This window comes from Typha latifolia, chromosome 4 (genome assembly GCF_019914945.1).
Source record: "Typha latifolia isolate L0001 chromosome 4, TyphaL0001v2, whole genome shotgun sequence".
NCBI classification, from domain to species: Eukaryota; Viridiplantae; Streptophyta; class Magnoliopsida; order Poales; family Typhaceae; genus Typha; species Typha latifolia.
In genome coordinates this window covers 447,618-472,745 of record NC_133089.1, presented here as the reverse complement: position 1 = coordinate 472,745, position 25,128 = coordinate 447,618, and the positions used below count along the sequence as shown (strand labels likewise).

General features: G+C 37.9%; 5 protein-coding genes across 6 annotated transcripts; all 5 read left to right on the top strand.

Annotated features, from left to right (window-relative positions):
• The first annotated feature begins 2,603 nt into the window (after positions 1–2,603).
• On the top strand, positions 2,604–3,896 carry LOC140787342 (nudix hydrolase 17, mitochondrial-like). The gene is made up of 5 exons (XM_073136214.1): positions 2,604–2,869; positions 3,045–3,156; positions 3,246–3,329; positions 3,442–3,570; positions 3,681–3,896. Exons 1-5 carry the CDS (start codon positions 2,796–2,798, stop codon positions 3,795–3,797), a joined length of 516 nt encoding a protein of 171 aa, XP_072992315.1. The 5' UTR covers positions 2,604–2,795; the 3' UTR covers positions 3,798–3,896.
• A 21-nt stretch (positions 3,897–3,917) lies between these two features.
• Positions 3,918–6,966, top strand: LOC140787341 (uncharacterized). Its single transcript, XM_073136213.1, has 6 exons — positions 3,918–4,570; positions 4,967–5,084; positions 5,180–5,526; positions 5,617–5,748; positions 5,835–5,933; positions 6,240–6,966. The coding sequence occupies exons 1-6, from the start codon at positions 4,179–4,181 to the stop codon at positions 6,763–6,765; spliced, it is 1,614 nt and encodes a 537-aa protein (XP_072992314.1). The 5' UTR covers positions 3,918–4,178; the 3' UTR covers positions 6,766–6,966.
• A 211-nt stretch (positions 6,967–7,177) lies between these two features.
• Positions 7,178–15,605, top strand: LOC140785579 (uncharacterized). 2 transcript variants are annotated; one of them, XM_073133484.1, is made up of 11 exons: positions 7,178–7,558; positions 8,110–8,178; positions 8,887–8,982; positions 9,421–9,545; positions 10,081–10,276; positions 10,956–11,131; positions 11,867–11,996; positions 13,262–13,422; positions 14,521–14,594; positions 14,693–14,789; positions 15,067–15,605. In XM_073133484.1, the coding sequence occupies exons 1-11, from the start codon at positions 7,271–7,273 to the stop codon at positions 15,257–15,259; spliced, it is 1,605 nt and encodes a 534-aa protein (XP_072989585.1). In that variant the 5' UTR covers positions 7,178–7,270; the 3' UTR covers positions 15,260–15,605. The 2 variants fall into 2 exon arrangements, with proteins under 2 accessions (XP_072989585.1, XP_072989584.1); XM_073133483.1 differs by having other exon boundaries at positions 14,687–14,789.
• A 106-nt stretch (positions 15,606–15,711) lies between these two features.
• On the top strand, positions 15,712–18,635 carry LOC140785580 (uncharacterized). The gene is made up of 5 exons (XM_073133485.1): positions 15,712–16,025; positions 16,113–16,162; positions 16,251–16,356; positions 16,449–16,507; positions 18,323–18,635. Exons 1-5 carry the CDS (start codon positions 15,912–15,914, stop codon positions 18,372–18,374), a joined length of 381 nt encoding a protein of 126 aa, XP_072989586.1. The 5' UTR covers positions 15,712–15,911; the 3' UTR covers positions 18,375–18,635.
• A 1,670-nt stretch (positions 18,636–20,305) lies between these two features.
• LOC140785578 (probable inactive receptor kinase At1g48480) lies at positions 20,306–23,693 on the top strand. Its single transcript, XM_073133482.1, has 2 exons — positions 20,306–21,873; positions 22,814–23,693. Exons 1-2 carry the CDS (start codon positions 20,538–20,540, stop codon positions 23,440–23,442), a joined length of 1,965 nt encoding a protein of 654 aa, XP_072989583.1. The 5' UTR covers positions 20,306–20,537; the 3' UTR covers positions 23,443–23,693.
• Positions 23,694–25,128: the final 1,435 nt, after the last annotated feature.

Genomic DNA, 25,128 nt, shown 5'->3' with positions numbered 1-25,128 from the left:
TTAGAATCTGAAAGCTTGATACACCAATGAGATATATAAAGAGGCTATTTATTCTTGGATGCATATACTTCCAAATGTACCTATTTATTTTGACCCAATGAATGGATGAGCTCAGAGATGTGTAAAATATTTTGCAAAGTGAAATGTAGTCGATTATATGTGGATTAGCTTCCTCCATTCTCATGAGAAATTGAGAACAATGGGCTCTAAAAGAGGTATAGTTGTTTCTTGGCCCCTTGTATATATATATATATATATATATATATATACTGTATGTCATGCAGTAAATATGCATTCAGGACTTCAGGTGCATAACGCCAGTTCCAAAACATAAGCAATTAGGACATCTTATCCGTATATGTAGATGCTGACTCACCCAACATCCCTGAGAAGATAAGGACATACCCATGGTTTTTGTGTGGGCTAGGATGAGGAACTGGGTTTCTTGCTGGTGTAGGTATGGACACCAAATAACATACTTACATAGATAGATGTAGATTTTATTATTATTTTTTTTCCTTCTTATGAACCGATAAAGTGGATTTAATTAAATGAGTGACGCATAGGCTTAGTGGTTAGGAACTCAGGGATCTTTTACTTTAAGATTATGTTGAAAACTTAATCAGTTAGGAAGCAGTGATCTTTTATCTTTTTATATAAAGATATCAGATAGAGCTACTCTTATTTAGTAGATTTATAATGTGAATAGTTTTGTGTTTAATTGGGCGAGTCTACGTACTTGTAATTGGAAGAATATTATCATCAATACATAAGTAATTTATTTATAGTACTAAAAGATACTAAATTAGTAAGAGTGCTTCTTTGATGCCGTAAGAGTAAGTGTTTATTGGTCAGCTTAATAGGTATCTAATGGTTAAGATACTGAGAACATAATAGGAATGAAAACAAAAACAAAAAGTATTATCGGTTTAATAGTTAAATATTTATTTAAAAAAATTATATTATCTTAATAATTTAGTGTATATATATATAAGGGTATCGATATTTTTTATAATCAAGATGAAAGTATAATTAAATTATATCTCTTAAATTAATTTTTAAATATTTACATATATCTATCATTAGTTTAAATTGATTTAAACTAAATTTGATAACAAATAAAGATAGAGAATCAAATTTAAATTTAAATCTATTTTTTTAAAAGGTAAAAAAAATTAAATTTAACATATCTAATAATTAATAATATCACTCGTAATTAAGATATAATCATATCTATCACAATCATACCTTAGAGAGAAAATTTAATCGGAAAAAAATATGCAACGTAAAAGTTAGGCGAACGCAATCTAAATTTTTTAATATAACGTGGTCTTAGAACCAGTACTGATTTGCTAATTATAACTATTATATTAGAATATAAATTTTAGAGGGTATTAAAGTTTTTTTTATTCTTCTTCACGTATGAATTGATTAGACAATTATACAAGTCATATTTACTATAAATAAATTTGTAACTCACAAATTAGGTATAATGTTGGTAGCAAACATGGTCAAAAACTTCCAGAAACAAATGAACTAAGCTTGTACGAGATCTGACATATGAGGTTTGGCATTTGTTGCCAACTTCGACAACAAGTGGTTGTCATATGAAAGAGAAGGCTTTCAAATGTTTTCGATCGTAAATGCATCTTATAAGTCTCCGTTGACTTTATAATTTGCTTCTAGACAATATACGTATATGGCTGATAGTTTTTCATTGCCGACGTCTGATGTCAAATAAGAATAGATCACTAGAAGATATTAGAGCGCATTATTTTCAACTTTTGATATGATTAATTATTTTGACTTTGCAAATAAATTCAAATGAAGAATTCTGCGTTCTAACTTAAAATTATAGTTAGGTACCAGATTAATAACTTTAAGCAAGTAATCATAAAATATACTATTAAACTGTTAAACTAATCAGCGACTCAAGCGATATGAGATAAAATATAACTTTATATCATACCTTTAATAAATGGAGTACATAGGATTATTAACTCAATTCAATTTAGTTGCTAGGATCCGAATTAGATGAGCGATTTATTAGTTAATTTCTTGTGAGAATCTAAAGTCAACCCCCCCCCCCCCCTCCCCTTTTCAACTTGAGGACGAATGGAGTTGTCTTAGTCTTCAAGTCTTAAATTAGATACTTTCTATTATAACGGTTGAAAATTACGTAATGCCGACATGTAGATCGCATCAACCACGAAGACCGTATATTTACAGTTTTACCCTTTCAAACATATTAAGAAATCTAAATCTTGGATGCGGGGAAGAACGTAACCGCCGGCCGAAACGAACCCAACTGTCAACCATCAACCATCAACTGCCCTGACCCCATCATTACAAACCGACGGCCCCCTTAAGCCACAACCCAATCTTGCAGTTAATCGCACACGCAAGTAAAAGTTACCATTGTACCCTTTGGCTTGTGAGAGGGGTCAAAGGTTTTGGGTACAAGGTCCACGTACGCCGATCTACATGGGTTTGTTTATTTCTGCACATCGAAGGGACGACGAAGGACATATGGATCGTGCCGAGGGCCCACGCGCTTCTCGCGTCTTTTCTATATAAAGGCGTCGTCTTCGCTGTCGTCGAACAAATTAGCCATTTTCCTCTACGCTGAGATTTGAGGAGAGAAAACAGAGAGATCGATCTTTTGTTGGCAAGGGAGCTGTCGGAAAGGGAATTCGTCCTCTTTTTGGTTGGTTAGACAGGGGACAAGGGAGCGAGAGGGAGGGGCATTTTGGGGGTGGGGAGGAAGGGCGAAGAGGAGACTACTTTGGGAAGAGATGATGTCGCTGGTGGCGAGAGAAGGGAGGCAATTGCAGCGGTATAGTAGTAATGGGCGTCGGCTTGTTGTTGGGTGAGTTCTCGTAACACCCCTCTCATTGCTTATTCTTCTTTCGATTTATTTGAGTGATTTGAGGAGGTCTTCTTCGTCTGCAATCGTTATGGTGGAAAGATGGAATAAGCTTCGGTTCCAATTTTGTTTTTCTGAAATGATTTGTTTCCTTCTCCCCCTTTTTTTTATTTACCAGATGCATTCCGTATAAATTCAACGTCGACGATTCGAGCTCCGATGATCCTGACAAAGCTGTGGAAGTTCTTGTGATCAGCTCTCAGAAAGGAAATGGGATGTTGTTTCCCAAGGTATCGATCTTAATTAAATACAAAAGAAATGAAGCGTGGATTTAAACTTAGAATGACCGAATCTGAATCTCTCTCTCTCTCTCTCTCAGGGAGGTTGGGAAACTGATGAAACTAAAAAGCAAGCAGCTTTAAGAGAGGCATTGGAGGAAGCCGGAGTACAAGGAAACATCGAGGTTAGGATATGCCAAAAATCTCTTCTTCTTTCGAGAAGAATTTTTTGTTTATTTTTCTTATAGCAGAGGGAAGCAATGCAGCTGACAAAGTACTTGGTGTTCTTCATCACAGCGTAGACTTGGCAAATGGAAGTACAAGAGTAGATCTCATGACACAATCTATGAAGGCATCCTGTTTCCTTTGAATGTTACAGAGGAATTAGTACACTGGCCTGAGATGGAAGTGCGAAATAGGAGATGGGTAAGTTAGATAGTTTTGATTCTGATAAGATTTGGGATAAAAAGGAAGAAAGAAAGAAAGAAAGAAAGAAAGTTATCTGAATTGTTATTATGCTGGTTTGGTTATCCCAGGTGACAGTGGCAGAAGCTAGAGAAGGATGCCAGCATTTGTGGATGAGAGAAGCTTTGGAGAGATTAATGAGACGGCTATCCAATTCAAGCAAGAGTAGAACTACCTCTGAAGCTTAGGATCGTTATTCTTGTAAATAATATGCATAAAAGGAGGCATTCTCCTCTGTAATGGAATAATAATAACAATAATAATAATTTAATTTAGAATTTGAGATAGATTGAAAGTGATGTACCTTTTGTCGTGATCTATCGATGTATTCTAAATTTATTTGATTAATCTTAGGCTGTGTCTAAAAAGAAGATAAAAAGTAAATTTATCCTCCTTTGTTTCATCTTTGACTTCAATTTTTTTTTAGGGAATAAATTATTCCAATATATTCCATTGGATTAGCACCCCCGCTCCTCGGATCAGAGCCGTCCATTAAAGTTTACTTTACCTAGAGAACAAGTGCACGAGCAATTCTTGCTCCGGTGAAGCAATCCGTGCGGCGCCAGTGGATGTATCGGCGCCTCTCCTCCGCGGTCGGAATCCGAGCCCATGCCTTTCTCTGCCGCTTCTCTCATTCCCTGCGCTCTCCCATCGATCCCAAGCTCGGATTCCTCCGCGAAGAACTGCAAACGCTAAAGCCCGCCTCTTCGGATGCACCGGAACGAGTGCGAGAAGGAAGCAGCGGAGTGAAAGGAGGAGGAGGAGGAGATAAACAAGGAGGGAGGGAAGTGGAGATTTCCCATCCTTGGCCCGAATGGGTGGAGCTGATGGATTTCCTCCTCAAGAAGGGCTATTTGGATCGCTCTGCTTCCCGCAACGATCCTTGGGGTGGCTCGAAGGATTCCAATCTTATTCGCAGTGCGTGCCTAAATTTCGGTCGGGATCGCTTCGATCTCATCAGGTTAGAGTTGGGTTTTAGATTGTTTGATTTAATCTTTGAAGTCTCTCTTGATGTTCTTTTCTCTTTGGGTGTGTTACTTGTTTTTTGATTTTGAGGCCCAAAACTATAGATTTAACTCATACAAAAGTTTATACCTTATGCACAAATAACAGTGGGGGGATACCAAGCTTACCATGTGACCTTGTAATGAGGAAAGGAAATGTGAGGATAAAACTATCAGTAGTCGTGAATAATTGTAAAGCTAATTCTCCATAAGGTGATTTCTCTTTATCCATGACTCGAAGTAAAGTGTCCCAATAATCTTTTAGAATGTAGTATATCTTAATTTATCTCTCAGTGAGTGTCATTTGTTCTCCATGCGAGTTGTCGATACGTGTGCATGTCTCTCTGATGCAGATATTTGTCGAGGATAGACATTCAGATTGTTGTTCGATGTGGATGCCCGAGCATAGATCGAAAAGTTGTGAACTCGGGGAAGCGATTGAGGGCTCATGTAGGCGTTGAGGAAGGAGATGTATGAAAGGATACTTTTCCTTCCACAGAGTCATGATCTGAGTAAACAGTAAATGCTATCTATTTACACCAATCTCTCTTATCTCGTATGTCCAGGTCTGCAGCAGCTGCAGTTTTAGGGAAAGATGTGAGAGGGCCTATGTAAAGCCCTGTGAAGATGAAGATGGAAGAACTGTGGATGTTATGCGCATTTTGTTGACATATGGGCTTGATATTGTCACTGGTTCTGTGGAGAACCAAGCATGCTTAGGCAAGGTTGTTAAGAGATCTGTGAGAAAGCTACTTAAAGAGATAGTAGAATTTAGCGTCAAGGATATTGGCTCCAATAGTCCGACCACAGTCTCTGGAATGTCTTTATCTAGGCCGGGTGATTTAAACAGGCATCAAATGTTCAAGGGTCAACCTCTTGTTCCTATGAAGCAGGGCGACTGGATTTGTCCCAAGTATGCTTCGGAGAAATCTTGATCTTTCGTATACCTTCTTCTGTTGAATTCTTTCTACTCTAAATTTTCATCTGTTTATATTATTGTTAGATGTAATTTTCTGAATTTTGCAAAGAACATCAAATGTTTGCGCTGCAATGGGGAATTCCAAGAGAGATATAAGATGCTTCATGAGGACCAAAGGCATCTTCCACTCAAGAAAGGAGATTGGATATGTGAAAAGTGAGGTTGCTGATAATATGAGATTACAGATCATAATTTTACATTCATTACAAAAGTTTATGATTATTTTTCTTTTTGTCTGACAGGTGCAACTTCTTGAACTTTGCCAAGAACACAAATTGCTTGCAATGTCATGAGAAGCCACCAAAGCGCCATCTAAATCCTGGGGAATGGGAATGTGTCTCGTGAGTTACTTATCATTTGATACTATGTTTCAGACTTTTAGTTTGTTGTGAATTACTCATTAATATCATAGGCTGGAGCCAAAATTTTCTTATAGAGGGGCCAAACAGTGCTTGGCTTACATAGTTGAGCTTTAGAGGTGCCAAATAGTGCTTTGCTTCTCTTACATAGTATGGTGTAAAATTTTGATACCACAATTAATATTTCTTTATGATTCCCAAATCTAGAGAACATATTTGTACTCTCTTCATGATAACTATCCAGAAGAATTGTGAAACAACTTGATTATGTTATTGTTTTATTACCAGGTGTAATTATATTAACTTTCGAAGGAACATGGTGTGCCTAAAATGTGATTGGAAGCGGCCTAAAGCATTGAACAGTCAGGATATTTCTTCATCCCTGCGGGACGATCAATCACATTGTAAGAATAACACAATCTCATTTGTCAGAGACAGCAGCAAACCCAACAGACAGCATTTTGCTCAAAGGAAGAGCGCAACGTTAGAGGAAGACTCAGATTTGTGGAGCTCCGAAGAGGATGATGATATCAATAACTTGGATAAGTGGAATAACTCTGTGGAGTTCGACGAATTTCCGATAATGGGAGGTACAAGTGCTGTTTCTCAAGACCCTCTTGTGAGGGCAAAGTGGAAGGAAGAGATGCTCAAGAACAGCAAAAGGTTCTCAAGGGAGGGAACAGAAGAAAGAAATGAGGCCTTCGACCCGATGCGTCCTAAAATCAGTGTAGAACTAGATGACTCTAGCGACGACGATGAGATAGCTACTTGGTTCCTTGGTGGAAAAGATAGACGAATAGAGAAGTTCTCCTGATCAGCATCTTGTTGCAGAGGGCCTGACTATTGTATATCCCACTAGGTTAGACTGGTGCAAATTATCAGCAAAAATGTTTGTTCCTCTCCTAACGCAAATATTAATACTTTGTATCCAATTTTCTTGAGAACATAATACTATTTGTAATACCCTGACTTCCAGAATCGCAATATCAAAGAGCATTCACCTTCTTTGTAATAATCTTAGAACTAGAAGTCATCCTAAAGGGAGAAAGAAGGAATTTTTTTTATCATACTGATTCTCTTATTAATGTTGGGTGTTTTGGATGATGATAACTTTATGCACATATTATTGGGCTTCCCGTTGGTTTCCATAATTAGATATCCACGCACTCGCAAAAATGGGCTTCTGACATCTTCTTTTAAATGGGCCGGCCCAACGTATTCTCAGAACCTTCGTTCTTTTGCCTTCTCGCTCTCACTCGAATGCCCTCCGGGCTCCGGGAGAGCTAATTAGCAAAGCAAAAACATAAAGCTCTCCGTCCATGGCGACCTTGCCCTGCCTCCCACCAAACCCTAACGTTGCCCTCTTGCGCCCTCCTCTTTCCTCTCGTCGGCCGGCAGTCGCCTCCGCCGCCGCCTCCTTCTTTTCTGGAGGAGGGCTGCGCTTCTCTGGGCCCCACCGCATTCGGTTCCCGTCGGGCTCGCGCTGCCGGCGCGGCCATGGCGGCGTGGTCAGGGCAAAGGCGGCGGACTACTACGCCACGCTCAACCTTAGCCGCAACGCCACTCTCCAGGAGATCAAGAGCTCGTACAGGAATCTCGCCCGCAAGGTTTCATCCGAACCCGTTTCGAATTTGTAATGATTCTTTACAATCTTGTCCAATTATGCTGTCGTTCTTTGACCTTGTTGTGGTTTCTCTCGAACGATTTTTGAATTTATGAAGAATCCTTTTACCGTCTTATCTATTCATAGTTGGCAATCAAGTTCTTGATTGGAGATGATGTTGAATCGCTTTCGATTTGTGAAGAATTCGTTACCACCTTATCCAATTACGTATCGTTTTATAGTTGTGTAATTAAAAGTTGGACTTTGTTGTGGTTGTTTTTGAAACTTTTTTAAATTTGTAAAGAAATCTTTACCATCTTATCTAATTCTTCTGCCGTTCTATAATGTAGTCGAATCTTGGACTTGTAGTGGTTGTTGTCGAACCCTTTTTAAATATACACGAATTTGTGACAGTTGAATTCTTTTACTCCGAAACTACTATCATGCTTGTTTTCGTGAAAACCTCGGCAAAGTCTTTTCGAATTTTATTTTCAATTCTCTTACATTCTTGTTTTTCCTATACTTGAGCAGCACTAATTTTCCATATATTTTCAGTATCATCCTGACATGAATAAAGGCCCTGGGGCAGAAGAGAAGTTTAAGGAGATTAGTGCTGCGTATGAGGTAATGGCTTTCGCTTTTGAACTCTTCTTTTCTTATATTTTTAAAAATAATACAAGTGCTTTGGCAAGATCTTGTTATAATTCTCTCCGTAAGACTTCTACACAGCTGTTGTCATATTATGATGTTTGACTTTGATTTTACCTGCCTTTGAGTTTGGGATGGCGATTGTACAAGGAAAAGTCTAATCTAGATTCTTGGATTTGATCAACTAGTTGTAATATGCACAATAAGAAAAATCAGAAGTTTCTCTGATACCAATAAATCAAGTTGTTCTTAATCAAGACAACCAGTTGTGCTAACATGCTTATCTGCTTGGAATTATTTCCTGCAGGATTTTTAAACCTTTGGTTTCTAAGTATAGACATTCCAAACAAAGGAGGCTAAATCCAACAGTTAAGATTCAATATTACAATCTCCATCCTTCAATTAAGGATAATTGCACATCCCAATGCAATATTGTATTAATCTTGCATATACTGTATAATATCATATTAGGGTGCATAACATAATATTATACTTTTTATAATAACCTATTTGATGTATGTAAATTTGAAAGATATATTTAAGACTAGTAGACCTGTAAAGGTTTATTTCAGTTTCTCTTGGTGATTCATATCTGCTATCTAATCTTTCTTACTTGTGAATTTTTGTTATCACATTTGTTGGGCACTTGGGCCCTGCTTCATTGTTTTGGGATCACTCCTGTAGGTGCTATCAGATGAGGATAAGAGATCTTTATATGATCGCTATGGCGAAGCAGGCTTACAAGGAGACTATGATGGGGGAGGTGTTGGTTCACAAGGGGTAAAATATCTGATATCTTGTATCAAAAAAGATATCTGCTTCTTCCTTACTCTGGACTTTTTTCATATTCATAAGACTTCTGGAGGGTTGCTCCTTGGATGTTTGAAATCTAACTGCAATCATCTAGTAGGTCTTCCTACTAGCCAAATGCTTGGAGAGTTCAAGTTAGGCTCATCTGTAGCCTTAATTTGCCTTTGCTTCAGCACCAGTATTTCAAATTTGAGATGTACTTTATAGTGATTCATTTCTTTGATTGGAACATGCTCAGATGGTGATTCTCATGATAGAAACCTAAATTCAATTCTCATATTGCTTAAAGTAATATACCTGCTTTTAACTTGTGATCGATATGACCAAAGAAACCTTGCTATATACTCTTGTGACAATATAATGATAGAACCACTGAAGATGGGGTATTTTCTGTTTTCAATTTCACAGGTAGATCCATATGAAGTCTTTAATGCATTCTTTGGTGACTCAAATGGACTTTTTGGAGGCGATATAGATCCTGGAGGAATAAGTTTTAATACAAAATTCAATCGCAGCCAGGGACTTGATATTCGGTAATTATTCAATTTTCCTTCAAACTTTCATTTTGCACCTGTTGTGATATTTTTTATTTACATTGTGGATGCTATATGTACCTCTCAGAAATTTGATACTTATACGTGATTATTTGTATTGAGGAACAAAGATTTACAAAGTAAATCCAAGTTTAAAATTACTTTCACAGAGAAAAACCCTGATATGCCTTCTACACTTTGGAATTAAGAGAGATAAATTCGGATTCTTTCTTTCTTGGATATATTAAGAGGAACTCTGGTCATTAAGGGCCATCAAGGGGTTGCAGAGAAAATGCCTGAAGAAAGGCGGGAATGGAAGAAAAGAAGATCTGCAAAACTTAGATCTGCTGCAAAAATATTTTTAAGCTAAGGAATACTGTTTTATCTCTCAGTAGATATGCTGGTCATCTAGCTTCGATGTGCTCTGTCCACTCCTGAAATCTGACATGATATTTTGTAGTTTTAAGGTGCTTCCTGGCAGAAATTTGTCCCGTTTATCCAGGATAGCTTACTCTTTATTTTCATTGTATTGCAGATATGATCTTTCTTTGACCTTTGAAGAATCAATTTTTGGAGGAAGACGGGAGCTGAATGTTTCTCGTTTTGAAACCTGTGACACTTGTAATGGTTCCGGTGCAAAATCTAGCGACTGCATACAGAAGTGTATTGAATGTGGAGGTAGGGGTGGAGTGATGAAAACTCAAAGAACACCATTTGGAGTAGTATCTCAGGTGAGATGATCGCATTGCAGACAAAAATATCTTCTTGTTAATCCATTTTCTTATTGATTTTAACTTCCGTCAAAACTAATGTGCTCTGCAGTATCTTTCATTTTCTGTATTGTCTTGGATTTATCATGGTACTGTTATTAACTAGATGAAATTAATTTCAGCTATGTAGTCTGTTTGGCCTACAATAAGGAAGATATATGATCCTTGATCCTCAACTGCTTGACTAAAACTGATGTTGTCAGCTGATGTGATAATTGCACTATATATTGTTAACCAGGTGAAAGTGCACATAGCTTTCTTCGTTGCCTCTAAATGGGACGACTAATCTTGTTTGCCTCACTGAGGCAACCTTTTATTATGAATTAATAGATCCAAATCGGACAAAAGTTGGAGCTGCTATCATCCAATTTGTCTTGCATTAAATATTGTGTGCCCTTTTTCCCTGTGCTGTTGGGGCTTTCTAATTTGTCTGGGTTCTCTTGATGTTTAATTTAACTTTCATATCATGCACTTCTTCATGTACTTTTTGCTGCAGAATTTTCATATATTCTTCTTTGAGCTGTTTCTTTTTCATACAAGATATAGATGGTATTGCATGATCCATATCTTCTCATGCTTCCTATTTCTAGCTGCCTTATTTTTTGTTCTTACTATGTAGACGGTTTTATATGATCCATAGATATTGTCATGCTCAAATTGTGGCGGTGAGGGCAAGATAATCACTGAGCGTTGCAGAAATTGCGGTGGCATAGGCAGAGTACAGGCAAAACGAAGTGTCAGAGTGGATATCCCTGCTGGAGTTGATGATGGATTCACTGTTCAGATTCAGGGAGAAGGAAGCATTGATAAGAAAAGGCAAGCATCCTATAAAAATTTCTTTCCCCCAAAAAAGAATTGTTAATTGCTAACAACTTAAAATTAAAAGGGCTTCACATAGTATATGATAAGATTGAACTCCTTACATCACAATATCTTCTGTAACGGGGATAAGGGATGTGTACGTCCTGTCCCCCAAACCTTACATGGGCAGTAGCCTGCACTCGATGCCCTTTTCTAACAGAGTTTGTATTCATTGTCTTGTATTTAATAGTATTCCTACTTTTGAAGTATGCATTCACTTTCTATAAGTGCTATGAAATAAGATTGTTTGACCACACCGCTTAATATATGTCTTTTTCCATGGAATTAATGAACCAACATTATTTTTATAAATGTAAGCCCAAGTTCATGATCGACTGTGTATCCTGATATACACCATAATACTTAGGGAAGTTTGATTTTTCTAACACATAGATTTCTTATTTTTTTCCTCTTGTTCACTTAATAAAAGGATGTACCACTGTGTTGAATGTTTTCTCTTTTATGTGTAGCACTGTTTTCTATTTTCAAGATGATAACATGCACTGAATTGCTGCTATTTTGTGACCTTTGTCATTAAAATACCAGTATTTGTGCATTTGATAAAAGCTAGATATCTTTCCTATATTATTGCATATATGACATGTTGAATCTTTGTAAGTATACAAGATATGTTAGTTCCTGAACACCTTCTAGTGTTGCAGAAATTTACTAATTAGTATCACTACACAGGGGAATAATGGGTGATATATATCTATTCATTCATGTCAATGAAAAACCAGGAATCAGAAGGGATGGTCTTGATTTGTACTCAGATGTTAGCATTGACTATACTGAAGCCATTCTAGGAACAGTAGTCAAGGTAAACTTAATGGGTGATCTTCCTTTTCCTGGAGAAGCTTGTGATTTTTTTTAAGTTGGTAGCTTACAATTCCAATGCATTTCTCTTATGCAAAATAAGATTTTGAGATTTTTATGCTTGTTTTATTATGGAAGTTCAGAAATTTCTCACTATCTGTAATAATGAAGTAGAACGTCTGAAAAATATTTAATTGAACCAGTGCTCAAGGACAGTCCAACCTATGCCTTGCTGGCCTGATCGTCTCCTTTTCTTCATGTCATGGGTTAAGCTATCTCTTTTATCTGTCATAAGTGTCACTTGTGTGAGCAACATACTATATTCACTAATGAAAATCCAATTCTAAAGTTTCTTTTTTTTGGAGAATAAGGTTTTATATTTTTTGCAGTAAAGTCCATACAAATTGTAAGGTACTTCTTTATTGTTCTGGAAGACCCATCTGATTCTGCTAACGTAAGGTTCTGTAGAGCTCCTGATATAGATTTAAAAGGCTTTAGGTGATGATATCAGATTTTCTTGTAGTGCCGCTTGAACAGATAATAGAAGCAAAAGAATCTCAATGACTCAAGAGTTGAGGTTCTTTTGTGTGTTATTCCCATGCAAACCATTCTAAATTACAAAGATCTTTCTTTTGGAGCAGTAGCACCATTGAGATTTTTTTATTTTTTTATTTATTCCTTCATTCTGTTCTCCATAATGTCTGCTTGACTGTCCAGAATGGCATCTCTTGTCAAGTTGAAGAGTTCTAGTGTAGGGTTTTTTTGTTAAGTAAAATGGATTGAACAAGTTAGCTTTAAAAGATGGACTAACTATGCGTTTGTATTCTAGCCAAACTTCTAATCTTCTAGATGAATCAATTAATAGTATTTGTTCCGTATATGTGTGGCTAAGGTCATTTGTGTCTTTCAGAGTTTTGTAGTGTTAATATTATTAAGTATTATTATTACATCCATTGATTTGCTTTACTTATATGCTGCTGCGACATTCTCTTAATGATATTCTATTTGTCTTATCTTTTTTAGTTTAGCTGAGCACCCAATTCATGATTCATGCATTTTTTTCTACCATCTTTACTGAGAACTCAATCGGCTGCAACTGTACTACTAGTTAGGACGATTAATTTTCCTTCTGCTACCTTTAGTAAGTTGTTTTCTTTTGATTGTAGTTTGGTTTTATTGTATTATTTTTGAATATCCTCCTGAGAATTTCCAGATTCCATGGTGATGCATATAACTATTAGAAAGCTGCTTATCATTGCACGATCTCAGGTGGAGACAGTGGAAGGATACAAGGATCTCCAAATCCCTTCTGGTACACAACCAGGAGATACATTAAAGTTTGCTAATATGGGAGTACCACACATCAAAAAACGTGCGGTTCGAGGTGATCACAAATTTGTTGTAAGGGTAGAGATCCCAAAGACTATCAGGTTAGAGTCCTTTCTTCTTTTACCACATTTACTTTCATTATGATATACTTTGTTTTACTAGTGAATTTCTTTAAATTATTCGCTTCTTTTCGCCATTTCTGTTCTTTCTTACTTGTAAAGCTGTTATTGGAGATGTTTATGACAAATGTACCTTCATCCTTATCACAATTTCTTGGTGACTTGAGAGAAGTTCTGTTATGCATTCCTGTTCCTGCATAGATTCTATGAGGTTGGCAAAAACATCTTCATTTGAGAACAGAGTCCATCTCAACTTTTCTACTATATATATCTGTATTTCTTATATCTGTATGAAAAGTCTGCGAAAACTTTGGATTGGCTTTCGTGGAATCAAATCTATGATTTTGGCTGAGAACTGGCTGTTGACAAGGAAATTTCTTCTGACGAGATTATAAATTTTAAAATGATACTTCATGTGAGGAGAGCCTCCACTTCATGTAGTTCTATGTGTGTTCCTAGCTGAAAGGATCTTGGTGCAAACTGTAGATTTACTACCTCTTTTATCAAATGAATTGGCCGACAATGTAGGCAGGACGTAAATTTGCAAGTCCAAGTTGTAGGTTGTACTTTAAATTGGTATGCTATATGGGAAAGCAGAAAATAACAGGAAAGATAAAAGTGAAGAGGAAAGAAGAAGACAGAATGGAGAAAAAAGCAGCAGGAGTGGAATAGAAAACAGTAAAATAAAAGTGAAGAGGAAAGAAGAAGACAAAATGGAGAAAAAAAGCAAAAAGATAAAAGGGGGACAAATATCGACTGAAGAAGTTGATGGTCAAGAATGTGACAGCATATCAGTGAAGTCAAATTTCTTGGAGTGATACTTGAATATCTTTCTAAAGGACTGTGCTTATTATTCTCATGTTATCCATTCAAAACCATGAAAAGTAGCAAGTGTTCGATTGAAATTCACTTTACTATTTGTAATAATTTGCCCTTTTAGCCTTTGAAATTACTCAATACGATGAAAACAAAGCTGCTTGAGACTTGATAGCAACCTCTAATCTGAATGTTGTAAATCTAGTGCTGCTATACATTTACTTTAGTTAGACTCTTTTACTGAACATCTTGTTATTATGGCAGCAAAGTGGAGCGTTCATTAGTTGAAAAGTTAGCCTCTCTAAGAGCAACTGAGGATCCTTCTATCTTAACAGAAGGTAATTTGCTTTCTTGTAATAATGGGTGAATCATCATTCTTTAATGTCTAGTTGACAACGTACATTGTTGCTGTGCATTTTTACACGGGTAGTTCCAGAAAATACCAATAAGCACAGATTGAGAAAGAGAAGGAATCGTCCTTCACCAGAGAGTAATAAAAGTTCATTTTGGAGCTCTATCAAAAACATGTTTAGGTATGTTCTGGTACTCCATCTCATAAATCTATTCATCAAGGCTCTTTGAGTGTGTTAATGACATGAAGTTTTCAGTATAATAATGTACAAATTTCTAGCATCTGATTCAATGTTGATAACAAGTTCCTGTATAATTTACATTGAATTTCTTTTTAAACAAGATGCACCAAATCAAATCCTTATCCCTGCTAATGTATCTACTAATATCCAATTTGCTGATGAACGTTTCTTTTGTTTGACACACTCTGATGAATGTTTCTATCATCTAACTTTCCAGACGAGGCGAGAATACTACGCGGTTTGCATCTGTTAGTGTACAAGCATCAGTATCATCATGGAAACCTCAAGTAGCAGCTGATCTGGATGTCTCAATCTCCATATGTGGAGTTCTTATTGGAACAATTTTCCTATCTTTGATAGGTAGGGCTATACGCAGCCATTTTCTACAGCGGCACAACCAGAATAACTAAATAAGGCAGATGACTGATGTTCCATACAAAGTTATTTGTCAAAATATGAACTACATTTCAGATGGGTGATTCTTTGCGACGGCTTTTTTTTTACTTGCTTTAGCAAGTGAAGAGACCCCAATTTTGCTCTTGGCTTCTGAAAAATGTCAGCACAAACTCTTCAACTTGGCTTGTAAGATTTAAATGTAAGACTAAATTCATCTCATGAGCCAAGCAACGCTTGTATCTTGTGCAATCTTTCGGATCTTATTGTCATTTTTGTTCTTCAGGATACGGCAAGCATGTATATATTCTTCAATTTTGACATTTATCAGTAAGAGAATACAAAAAAAGAATTCTGAACTAATGCTAGGAGAAATATTACTTGGTATTTGTTTTTTTTTTTTCCTTTAAAATTTCTCTCTTTACTTCTTTTTATTTTTGAAATGAGATATTAACTAAAAAGATTTTCTAGGAGAATGCGAGTATGTGACTGTCGCACTTTATATATGCCCTGCTATTGCCTATTATATGGTGAATTTTACATTTTCACGCCTCCAATTTGGTGTATATACAAATAGGGTCTCTGGCTTGGCAAAAATAACCCTGTTCTAGTTGCCCTCTCTGAACAGAAGCTTGGCAAAACTATCATTTCTGTAATTGGTCTTTCGCCATGGCGTTGCTTTCACCTCGCCATCCTCCTCTCCTCATCCTCTGCCTCGTCGCTATTGCCTTCCTCCTCTTCTCTTCTGCCTCTCTCGCTAAATCTTCTCCTCGCCCCATCACGGTAAGCCTCGCCAAATCCTCTAATCAATTAGGACTTTTTTCCCGGTTCCTCTCCTAATGTTGCTATTCCTATGGAAATTCCCCTAAGGAAAACGAGATCCGAGAAAAGAAGAACGCTTGCTACGCCGATATCGAGAGGTACTGAAATTTGACCTTTCTGTCGGCTTTGTTTGTGTTGTTTTTGATCGAAACCTAAGTAGGTTTTTTGGGATTCGTTTTGGTGAAGTGGGTTGTGGGGGTGGAAGTGTCGGACTTCACTGATCGAGAAGGAAAATTGTGCGCTGCGATGCCTTTCTCCACGCTGTTATGAACTAGTGTATGAAGGTGATCCGGTGAGTAGGAAAGAAAAAGTTCTCCTTTTGCTACCAGTTTATGTTTGATGCCTTTTCTGGCTTAGGTTTTATTGATTTCTTCTTTGAATTAGCTGGAAGAAGGAGAGAGGGACTTTGTTCGAAGCCAGGAGTATAAGTACTGCATGCACAAGTAAGGAGGACTATTTCATTTTTTGAGAATGTTCAATTCTTCAGTTTTGGTTTCTGAGATATACTTTGTTGTATAGCATCAAGTAATTTGGGTGGCTACTGGTATGAATTGATTACGTCTTAAACTTTTTCTCAAATTCTATGTTGTTCATGCGGTGGAGGTTTTTTTTTTTCAAAATATGATTAGAATGGATGGAGTAAGTTAATGTGAAAGAAGATAATTAATTTTGGAAAAGAAAGCTATGTTACTTTAGTATTATGGTTATACAGCATTGACGTGTAAGACTTCCTTATACTGCACTGCGTCAATTTCAATGCTTAGAAATGTTCAGTGAATTGGCTATTGCTTGCATTCATGTTTCAATGGCAGCAATGTGGCAGGATGATCAACCCATGCTTATTTTTCTTGAAGCTTTGCATTTCAAAAAGATTCTATACCATTACAGACAAACCATTCAGATCATATTTGATTGCCAGCTTGTATGATTAATTCCCTTTCTCAATTAAGTTCAGCAAAGGTGTGAGTTTTTCATTGTGTTCTATTCTAACGCGATTTAGTAACTTCTTTTGGTTTGAGTACCCAGCGCAGCATATATTACTCGAAGGAATACTCTGCATATTCTCTCAACAGAATAATTCATGATATGATGGCTTAAAGAATTTAGAAGCCTTCTCTGTTTTTTCTTTGTTTCTTTCTATTGTGAGAAGAGCAAACTGACTATCACTATCTGACTGGACAATTAGTTTATTTATAGGTAAATACTTCAATGCACCTTTAAAAATTATAATCTTAATCCAACGGCTATAATAGCCACTTTTCATACCCGGTACCGGAAAACCGGTACCGGTTCCAAAACCACATTACATAAGAAAAAAAGTATATTAGTTAAGAGATTTAATTACGTGTGCCTAACTTTCCAATTTTCTTATTATATCCTCGAAGATCTTAACCATTAGATCTTCATCAAATTGATTGATAAATAATTAACTTTACGGTATGGAAGAAGCGCTCTGCACATTTTTTTTTTTCGTTAAGATTTCTCTCTTAAATATAATTATGCATTAATTATAGAATATATTATTTAATATTAAATAATTTAAATTTGATTATTTGAAGATAAACTTCAATTTAAATATAATTCTCTATCTCTATCTATTAAAATTTAATTTAAATCAATCTTAAACTAATAAGAGATATATGTAAATACTAAAAAATAATCAAAAAGATAAAATGTAATTAAATTTTCATCAAGTTAATTATAAAAGACATCAATACTCTTATTTTGATATATATACATTACTCTAAGTTAATGATATATATGTCTTTTACTTGATAAAATATTAAGATAATATAATTGTTAAAAAATAATGTGCAAGATTATATATCTAAAAAAAATTACTTACTGAACCGATAATATCTTTCATTCCTATTATACCTTTAAAGATCTTAACCGTTAGATCTTCATCAAACTGATTGATAAAGAATTAACTCTGTGGCACGAAAGAAACACTCTTATTTATATTATTCATGCTTCGTGTTTTATACTTAAAAGGATCAAAAGGAGCTTGTAATCTCAGTGGTTTTGGATTTGCCTAGTTTGCTGACCATTAAAATGAGAAATATAAGTACTCTCTACAAATTTTGCAACTAGAGGTTTTCAGTTCTACTCCGTCCTGTTTTTTCTATAGGGTTGCTGATTGGTTGACCTTCATTCATTTATGCAAATTATATCTCTCTGTTACTGTAAGTTTCTCCCTACTGAATGTCAATACTTCGTCACTCTTACTCACATCAACCTTTTCTGATTTGTTGCAGATTATCTCTAGGAGAGAGCCTTGACGGTGTAAAGGGTGCATTTGATTATTAAAATACCTTCCATGTTTGTTATCAAAAATCCATTGTTAGTCGCAAACTAGCCTAGTCCGATGCAATGAAGCTGTATGAAGCTGTAAGACATGCATATACGCCGAGTTTTTTTGTTGTTTTATTTATTTGGTTTCGTTGAGATTTACTTCTTCCTCTAGACAAGGAGAAACCAGTTCATGAAAGAAGTACATCATATTGATAGAGAACATAGCAATGGAAGTTTTATGCATCTGGTGACAGCCAGCAGCTGCATCATTCTCTTTGTCTCTTATCTTTCTGATTGTTTGGATCTGATTTAAAAAAAGAAGAAGAAAATTTCCATGCAACAATGCCATGATGAGTTGATTACTACTGAGAAAAGCTAAAGTGCCAAGGTGATTTCTTCACCTTGGCTCGCACAAGCTTATAACATAGCAATCTCGAACTTTTACAAAGAAATCTTGGACAATAGTAAACCTTTTTTTTTAAGATCATTGATCAATATTTGTTGTGGTCCCAATGGGCTATGGCCTCATAATTATCCCATGTGAGAGCATCGTATGGCACAATAAATATACGTCATACGTATGACTCTCTTTCAGGATAACTGAAGGCCAAAAAAGAAGGGAAAGATAGCAAAGCACAACTACTTTGTCTTTCCAATAAATATACTCATTCCATAGAGAGGGAGAGAGGCTCTCTTCCAGGAAGGTGATGGAAAAAGGAGGCAAAGCAACAACTGTGTCTTCCTCCTTTATGCCACGTTATTAGGGAAAGTAATGATGTTGTTATGGCAAATTGAAAGGAGATTTTGTAACACTTTTAGGCATACTAAAGAGTTTGTGGAAGAAAGTTGCAGAGTTTCACAGGGATTTATTTGGTGCTGCCTAATCTATCGATCAATGTGGGTCTGTTTGAGATCTAAAGTTTAACAAATATAATTATTCATCGTGTTGAAAAATAAATTATGTGAAAATTGATTTACTATATAAACTGCTAAAGTAAAATTACTATTCATTAAATAAAGTCACGAAACGAAACGAAACGAAACGAGACGAGAGAAAAATTGGTGAACTAAAAAGCTAAATAATTCGTACGTAAGTCTGTCATAAACACAGTAAGCAATTTATCATCCAAAAATTTGAAGTGCACGCGAGCCGGAGCGTCGACGACTCGTAAAACACGCGCTCAGAAGGCGCCTTCAAAATTGGACTAAATAGTTCCGATGCAGCCATGTGGATGGGTACACCAAATCCTAGCCGCCCAAAAAGATTCGTCGGACAGCTATTAAGATGGCCCCACCATATGAATCACGGACCCCACCAGAGACGAATAAAACACCGTTGTTTGGCTGTCTCGTGTGGTGGCCCCCGTTTCCTATCCTTGTCACACCTAGTTGTTCGATGTTCTCCGGCCCCCACCCTGTCCCCACAGGCCATATCCACCACTAATCACTCATCCTCTGATCTCGCTCCGACGGTTCCTGATCTCCCTCCTTTTATCCAACAACTTATCGATTGGTCCGTACCAAATTTATCCGGCGCTAATCTTGAGGTGGCTGGCGCGGCCCTTAACGCCGTCAACTCTCCACCCGTTTCCCACGCCGTTTCCCCGGCCCGAGGAGACGTTCACCGTCTGACCGCCGTCATCTCTGAACGAAGCAAATCGGTGTGTCTTTATGAAGAAAATGATCCGGTGGCCACTAGGAAGGATGCTTCGAGATCTTATGCGTTAGGTTATATCTTATTACTTTTGGTTAAGTTAAAAGCACTCTAAAATGACTTAAAAGAAAATTACATCTAAACAAAGGATCTATTGTGTACATATAAATCCAAAGATTTTATAAATTATATATGATATATTAATTAATAAATGAGTGAGCATATAAACAGAGTGTTATATTTTCTATCAAATATATATATATATATAAAAAAAAGAGTGTTATATTAGATTAGGTCAATAAGGCAATCAAGTATGCAGTATTACTAATATTGTAACCGAAGATTCATTGAGCTTTATTACCAAATATAACTTTTTAAGGGTTTTTATAGCAACATGCACTCTCTCTCTGTCTCTCTGTCTCTCTCTCTCCCGCATGCCCTCTTCACTGGTGAGAAGAAAGATAGATAACTCTGCATGAGTTAGGCTTCCAGCTATAGTAACAGTGGAGTCCGGTCACCACCCAATGGCGTCACCGCCGTACCTCCTCATCCCCCTCCTCTTCTCCCTCCTCCTCTCCTATCTTCCAGCCGGAACCCCTGACCTTGCCGGGGACGCCGCGGCCCTCCTCGCTTTCCGCGCGGCCGTCGGCCGCTCATCCTTGCCCTGGAACTCATCCTCACCTACCTGCTCGTGGCAAGGGGTCTCCTGCTTCTCCGGCCGTGTTACCTATCTCCGCCTCCCTGGCTCCGGCCTCATCGGTGAAATCCCTGCCGGAACCCTAGGCAACCTCACCGCCCTCCGCACCCTAAGCCTCCGTTTCAATGCCATCACCGGACAACTCCCCCCTGACCTCGCCGCCTGCTCCGAGCTCCGGAACCTCTACCTCCAGGGCAACCGCCTCTCCGGCGAGATTCCCTCCTTCCTCTTCTTGCTTCGCAACCTCGTACGCCTCAACCTCGCTGGAAATGGCTTCTCCGGCGGTATCTCGCCGGGGTTCAGCAACCTCACTCGGTTGGGGACCCTCTACCTCGACAACAACCGACTCGCCGGCGAGGTTCCGGAACTGGATCTACCAGCATTGGTGCAGTTCAACGTCTCGTTCAACGTACTCAACGGATCGATCCCGTCGCGGCTGAGGAAGATGCCGGCCAGCTCGTTCTTGTCCACGGGGCTCTGCGGCGGGCCGATCGGGCCTTGCCCCGGCGAGATCTCGCCGTCTCCGGCCGAGGCCGCCACCGACGGCGGTGTAGAGGTCCGCAAAAACAAGAAGAAGCTCTCCGGCGGCGCTATCGCCGGGATCGCAGTCGGATGCGCCGTCGGAGTCCTGATCCTGCTCTCCCTCTTCATCCTTCTCTGCCGCAATGGCGGCGGAGGCGGGAGGACGACAAGCAAATCTCTCGCCCTGGCTGTACCGAAGCAACCGGAGCCGTCGGAGGCGGAAAGAGACAAGGGTCTGTACAACGGGGGAAGCGAGAATGGAGTGGCGACGCCGTACGCCGCCTCCTCTGCCACCGCCTCCATGGGGGAAACACCGGGGAAGAAGTTGGTCTTCTTCGGAAGAGAGGTGTCGCCGCCGTTTGATCTGGAGGACTTGCTTCGGGCATCGGCGGAGGTTCTCGGGAAGGGTACATTTGGAACGGCGTACAAGGCGGTGCTTGAATCGGGGGCGATGGTAGCAGTGAAGCGGCTCAAGGACGTGACTTTCGCTGAGAGGGATTTCCGGGAGAGGATCGAGTCAGCCGTCGGGGCGTTGGACCACGAGTGCCTCGTGCCGCTCCGGGCTTACTACTACAGCAAGGATGAGAAGCTCCTTGTGTATGATTACATGCCCATGGGAAGCCTCTCAGCCCTTTTGCATGGTAAGTCATAGTTACTCTCATCTTTACCATGTTGACCATTACTTTTAGTTTTGTTGCAATTGATAAATTCTTTTTGATAGAAATTATGCCATAGTTTTCATTTTTGACTGCTTTAATCTTAGATAGTTGTGGAGTTAACTGTGCAATTTTATTATCTATATATTTGGAGTGAACTATGATATGGCAATAAAAAGTTTTATCTCCCAAGTAGATTGCACACAATGAATCTTGGTTTGATGGACAAGAATCATAAGCATGGGCTTTACTTATTCAAGCTAATGCTTGGTATAAGTTGACCTCTGTTTAAGTTTGATTCTAGCAAATTATTAAACGGCCTGAAGTATGACTACTATTATTGAAAAAAGAGCTGAGCATGAGGTTGGCTCCTAAGCTTACAATTCATTTCAAGTGAAACATTAGGGCTAACTGGATATATTAATTTGGTCAGAGATATAATGTTGGTTAGATTGCAACATCAAAATTTTATGTGTGTTCTAGGATTGTCTCTTCCTTTTTTGTTTTCTTTGCTGACTCACTAGAAGTGGCTCCATCTTACCGCTATCTCTTTTCTTGATAAAATTTGGATGCCAGCTTTCAACCAGAGCTCAGAACCAGTATTCTGTTATGTATAAGGAAAGACCATTTTTTGAACCAGAGTTCTGAAGATTTTTAAAAGAAATACTGGATGTTTCATTAGGTCAGATCTTCACCAATTGCTAGATAACTCATGAGCACGAAAAGTTTCTGCAATTATCGTTCATTGTGGTGGTCCCACATTATAGCTGGGTTACAAAATGCTTCTTTTTAATGATAGTTGGATCATGTAAATTCATCTGATAATTTGATTTTGTGATTGCTATGCAAATTAGTCTTAAGGTGCCTATGTTAATGTGCAATCTGAGTGGTCTTTCACTAACTGCGATATTGGCCTACAACACAGGGAATAGAGGCTCTGGCCGGACCCCTCTCAACTGGGAGTCAAGATCCAGCATTGCGCTAGCTGCCGCTCGTGGCATTGAGTACATCCATTCAACAGGCCCTTTTGCCTCCCATGGAAACATCAAGTCCTCCAATATCCTCCTTACCAAGTCATATGAAGCCCGTGTATCAGACCATGGCCTCGCCAATCTCGTGGGTCCAATCTCTTCTCCCACTCGTGTTGCTGGCTACCGTGCTCCAGAGGTCACAGACGCCCGGAAGGTCTCCCAAAAGGCAGATGTGTTCAGCTTCGGCGTGCTTCTACTTGAGCTGCTCACAGGCAAGGCCCCAACTCAGACCCTCCTTAATGAGGAGGGTGTCGATTTGCCACGGTGGGTGCAGTCAGTGGTGCGAGAAGAGTGGACTACAGAGGTATTTGACATGGAGCTGCTGAGGTATCAGAATGTAGAGGAGGAGATGGTGCAGCTTCTTCAACTTGCAATAGACTGCTGTGCACAATATCCAGACAACCGTCCATCGATGTCTGAAGTTATGGCCAGGATTGAGGAAATCCGGCGCTCAAGCCTGGGTCATAACAACGAGGATCACCAGAGCATCGAAGATGGCGATAACCAGTCTTCCAGGATCTGAATCTTGAGCTACCAGCAAGCATTTGTTTGTGGTTTGATAAACCCAATGGATGGTTCTTTGGTTATTTTTCATTTGGTTTATTTTGGTTCTTAGCAAATTGTGCATGTAATCTTCTTTCTCCTTTCTTCTCCATATTCGATAGCAGTTGTTGGTCTCTTTTTCTGGGTTGTCAACTGATGCAGGTAGTCTTCTTCTATTGCTGAAAGTTCACTGCTGTTGTTATGGCAAATGTAGAAAGAGTTGGTTGTGCAGTTGTTGACTGTGACTGTGTCATGTGGTGCACTCCTTTTTTTTCTTTCCTTTTGTTTGGTATCTTCATGGTTCTTTATCTTTTCCCATTCGTTTCATTATGATGTAGGGTGAGTGGGCCATATTGTACCCTTATTTTATTTAACTTTTAGTTAGCTGGTAGAATTGATTCCAGTGAGTAGAGTGTGTGAATTGATTTGATTTGATTTTTCTTGGTAAAAATAGTTGTGGTAGTTGTGCATGTGTGTAATTTGGTTGGCAAGTGCTTTAATGGAAAGTGGAGCAAGCACTGTTTCTTTTCAGAAAGAAGATAAAGTTGTAAGTAAAGCAAAGAAGAGATGAAGACCACAGTGAGGTGTCAGTAGGAGTGCTCTTTTATCTCAGCAGCAGCATGTGATGTGATTAAGAGAGGAAATGAAAGAAAGGAACTTTATTGTCTTTTCCCCTTCGATACACCCAGGTGACCGAGCCCTGATGGGATGGAGATGCACCAAAATTTTATTCTTCTATAATCTTTTTATCCTATACAATAAATAAATAAATACTTATCTTAATATTAGATTATTAGTACAGTAACACTTTCTCATCTTCTCTGCCGTTCAATAATTTTATATTTATTAATTATTACTTTACTTTTAAAAAATATTATTTTAATTAACTATTAAAATAACATTTCAATTATTTACTCTCTCTTTTCTCTCTCTCCATGTTCATTCATTATAAATAATATTTTAATCATTTACTAAATTATTATTTCAACTTAATTTTATATCACAGTATAATTATTACACACTATACTAGTTTATAAAGAAACACATGAATAGTTTATACTAGAGTAAGCTTTTTTATACTAGTATTAATTCTTCTGAATAGAGGTGTTTGCTTAGAACATTAAGATCTACGAGTTTTTCTTTTTGAGAAGTGAATTCATTGTGATTTAAATATGGTAACACTCATATATTACTGAGTTTTTTTTAACGATCTGAGCACTATCCGCAAGGATTACAGTATAGCAAGTAAAATTGTTGAAATGCAAGCTGGAAAAAAAATATATTTTCCTATAGAATATGATAATCTACCTTTTCTAGATTAATACCCTTGCTATTGAATTTCATACCTATAATTCAAAAGCTTCTTTGATTATCATGGTTTTTCTTCATAGAAATTAAAATGGCAAGGCAAAGTGTTAGCAATAATAATCATTCCTATTACTGTTAACTCACACCTGCTTATTATTATTATATAGAGAAATGAGAATTTTAGGGTGTTTTGCTTTTATCATGTCTGGGAATCGAATCCGGATACTCGAGATACGATCACATTGGCCCAGATTTAAAAACAAAAAATATATATAGGCCCGATAATTTCGGGCCTCAATCTCAGCCCAATTAGCGTATGGATGGGTCGATCTTGGGCTCGGAATAGGTCTGACCCAAT

What these genes read in the sequence shown, in the direction of transcription:
- LOC140785579 (XM_073133483.1), top strand. Translation starts at nt 7,271, where the DNA reads ATGGCGACCTTGCCCTGCCTCCCACCAAACCCTAACGTTGCCCTCTTG. An exon ending in AGATTAGTGCTGCGTATGAG is followed by an intron (nt 8,179 to 8,886) that starts GTAATGGCTTTC and finishes TCACTCCTGTAG; the next exon opens with GTGCTATCAGATGAGGATAA. An exon ending in CATTTGGAGTAGTATCTCAG is followed by an intron (nt 10,277 to 10,955) that starts GTGAGATGATCG and finishes TATGATCCATAG; the next exon opens with ATATTGTCATGCTCAAATTG.
- LOC140787341 (XM_073136213.1), top strand. Translation starts at nt 4,179, where the DNA reads ATGTATCGGCGCCTCTCCTCCGCGGTCGGAATCCGAGCCCATGCCTTT. An exon ending in GATCGCTTCGATCTCATCAG is followed by an intron (nt 4,571 to 4,966) that starts GTTAGAGTTGGG and finishes TCTCTGATGCAG; the next exon opens with ATATTTGTCGAGGATAGACA. An exon ending in TAGGCGTTGAGGAAGGAGAT is followed by an intron (nt 5,085 to 5,179) that starts GTATGAAAGGAT and finishes TCGTATGTCCAG; the next exon opens with GTCTGCAGCAGCTGCAGTTT.
- LOC140785578 (XM_073133482.1), top strand. Translation starts at nt 20,538, where the DNA reads ATGGCGTCACCGCCGTACCTCCTCATCCCCCTCCTCTTCTCCCTCCTC. An exon ending in CCTCTCAGCCCTTTTGCATG is followed by an intron (nt 21,874 to 22,813) that starts GTAAGTCATAGT and finishes CCTACAACACAG; the next exon opens with GGAATAGAGGCTCTGGCCGG.
- LOC140787342 (XM_073136214.1), top strand. Translation starts at nt 2,796, where the DNA reads ATGATGTCGCTGGTGGCGAGAGAAGGGAGGCAATTGCAGCGGTATAGT. An exon ending in GGGCGTCGGCTTGTTGTTGG is followed by an intron (nt 2,870 to 3,044) that starts GTGAGTTCTCGT and finishes TTTATTTACCAG; the next exon opens with ATGCATTCCGTATAAATTCA. An exon ending in AAGTGCGAAATAGGAGATGG is followed by an intron (nt 3,571 to 3,680) that starts GTAAGTTAGATA and finishes TGGTTATCCCAG; the next exon opens with GTGACAGTGGCAGAAGCTAG.
- LOC140785580 (XM_073133485.1), top strand. Translation starts at nt 15,912, where the DNA reads ATGGCGTTGCTTTCACCTCGCCATCCTCCTCTCCTCATCCTCTGCCTC. An exon ending in TGCTACGCCGATATCGAGAG is followed by an intron (nt 16,163 to 16,250) that starts GTACTGAAATTT and finishes GTTTTGGTGAAG; the next exon opens with TGGGTTGTGGGGGTGGAAGT. An exon ending in TATAAGTACTGCATGCACAA is followed by an intron (nt 16,508 to 18,322) that starts GTAAGGAGGACT and finishes GATTTGTTGCAG; the next exon opens with ATTATCTCTAGGAGAGAGCC.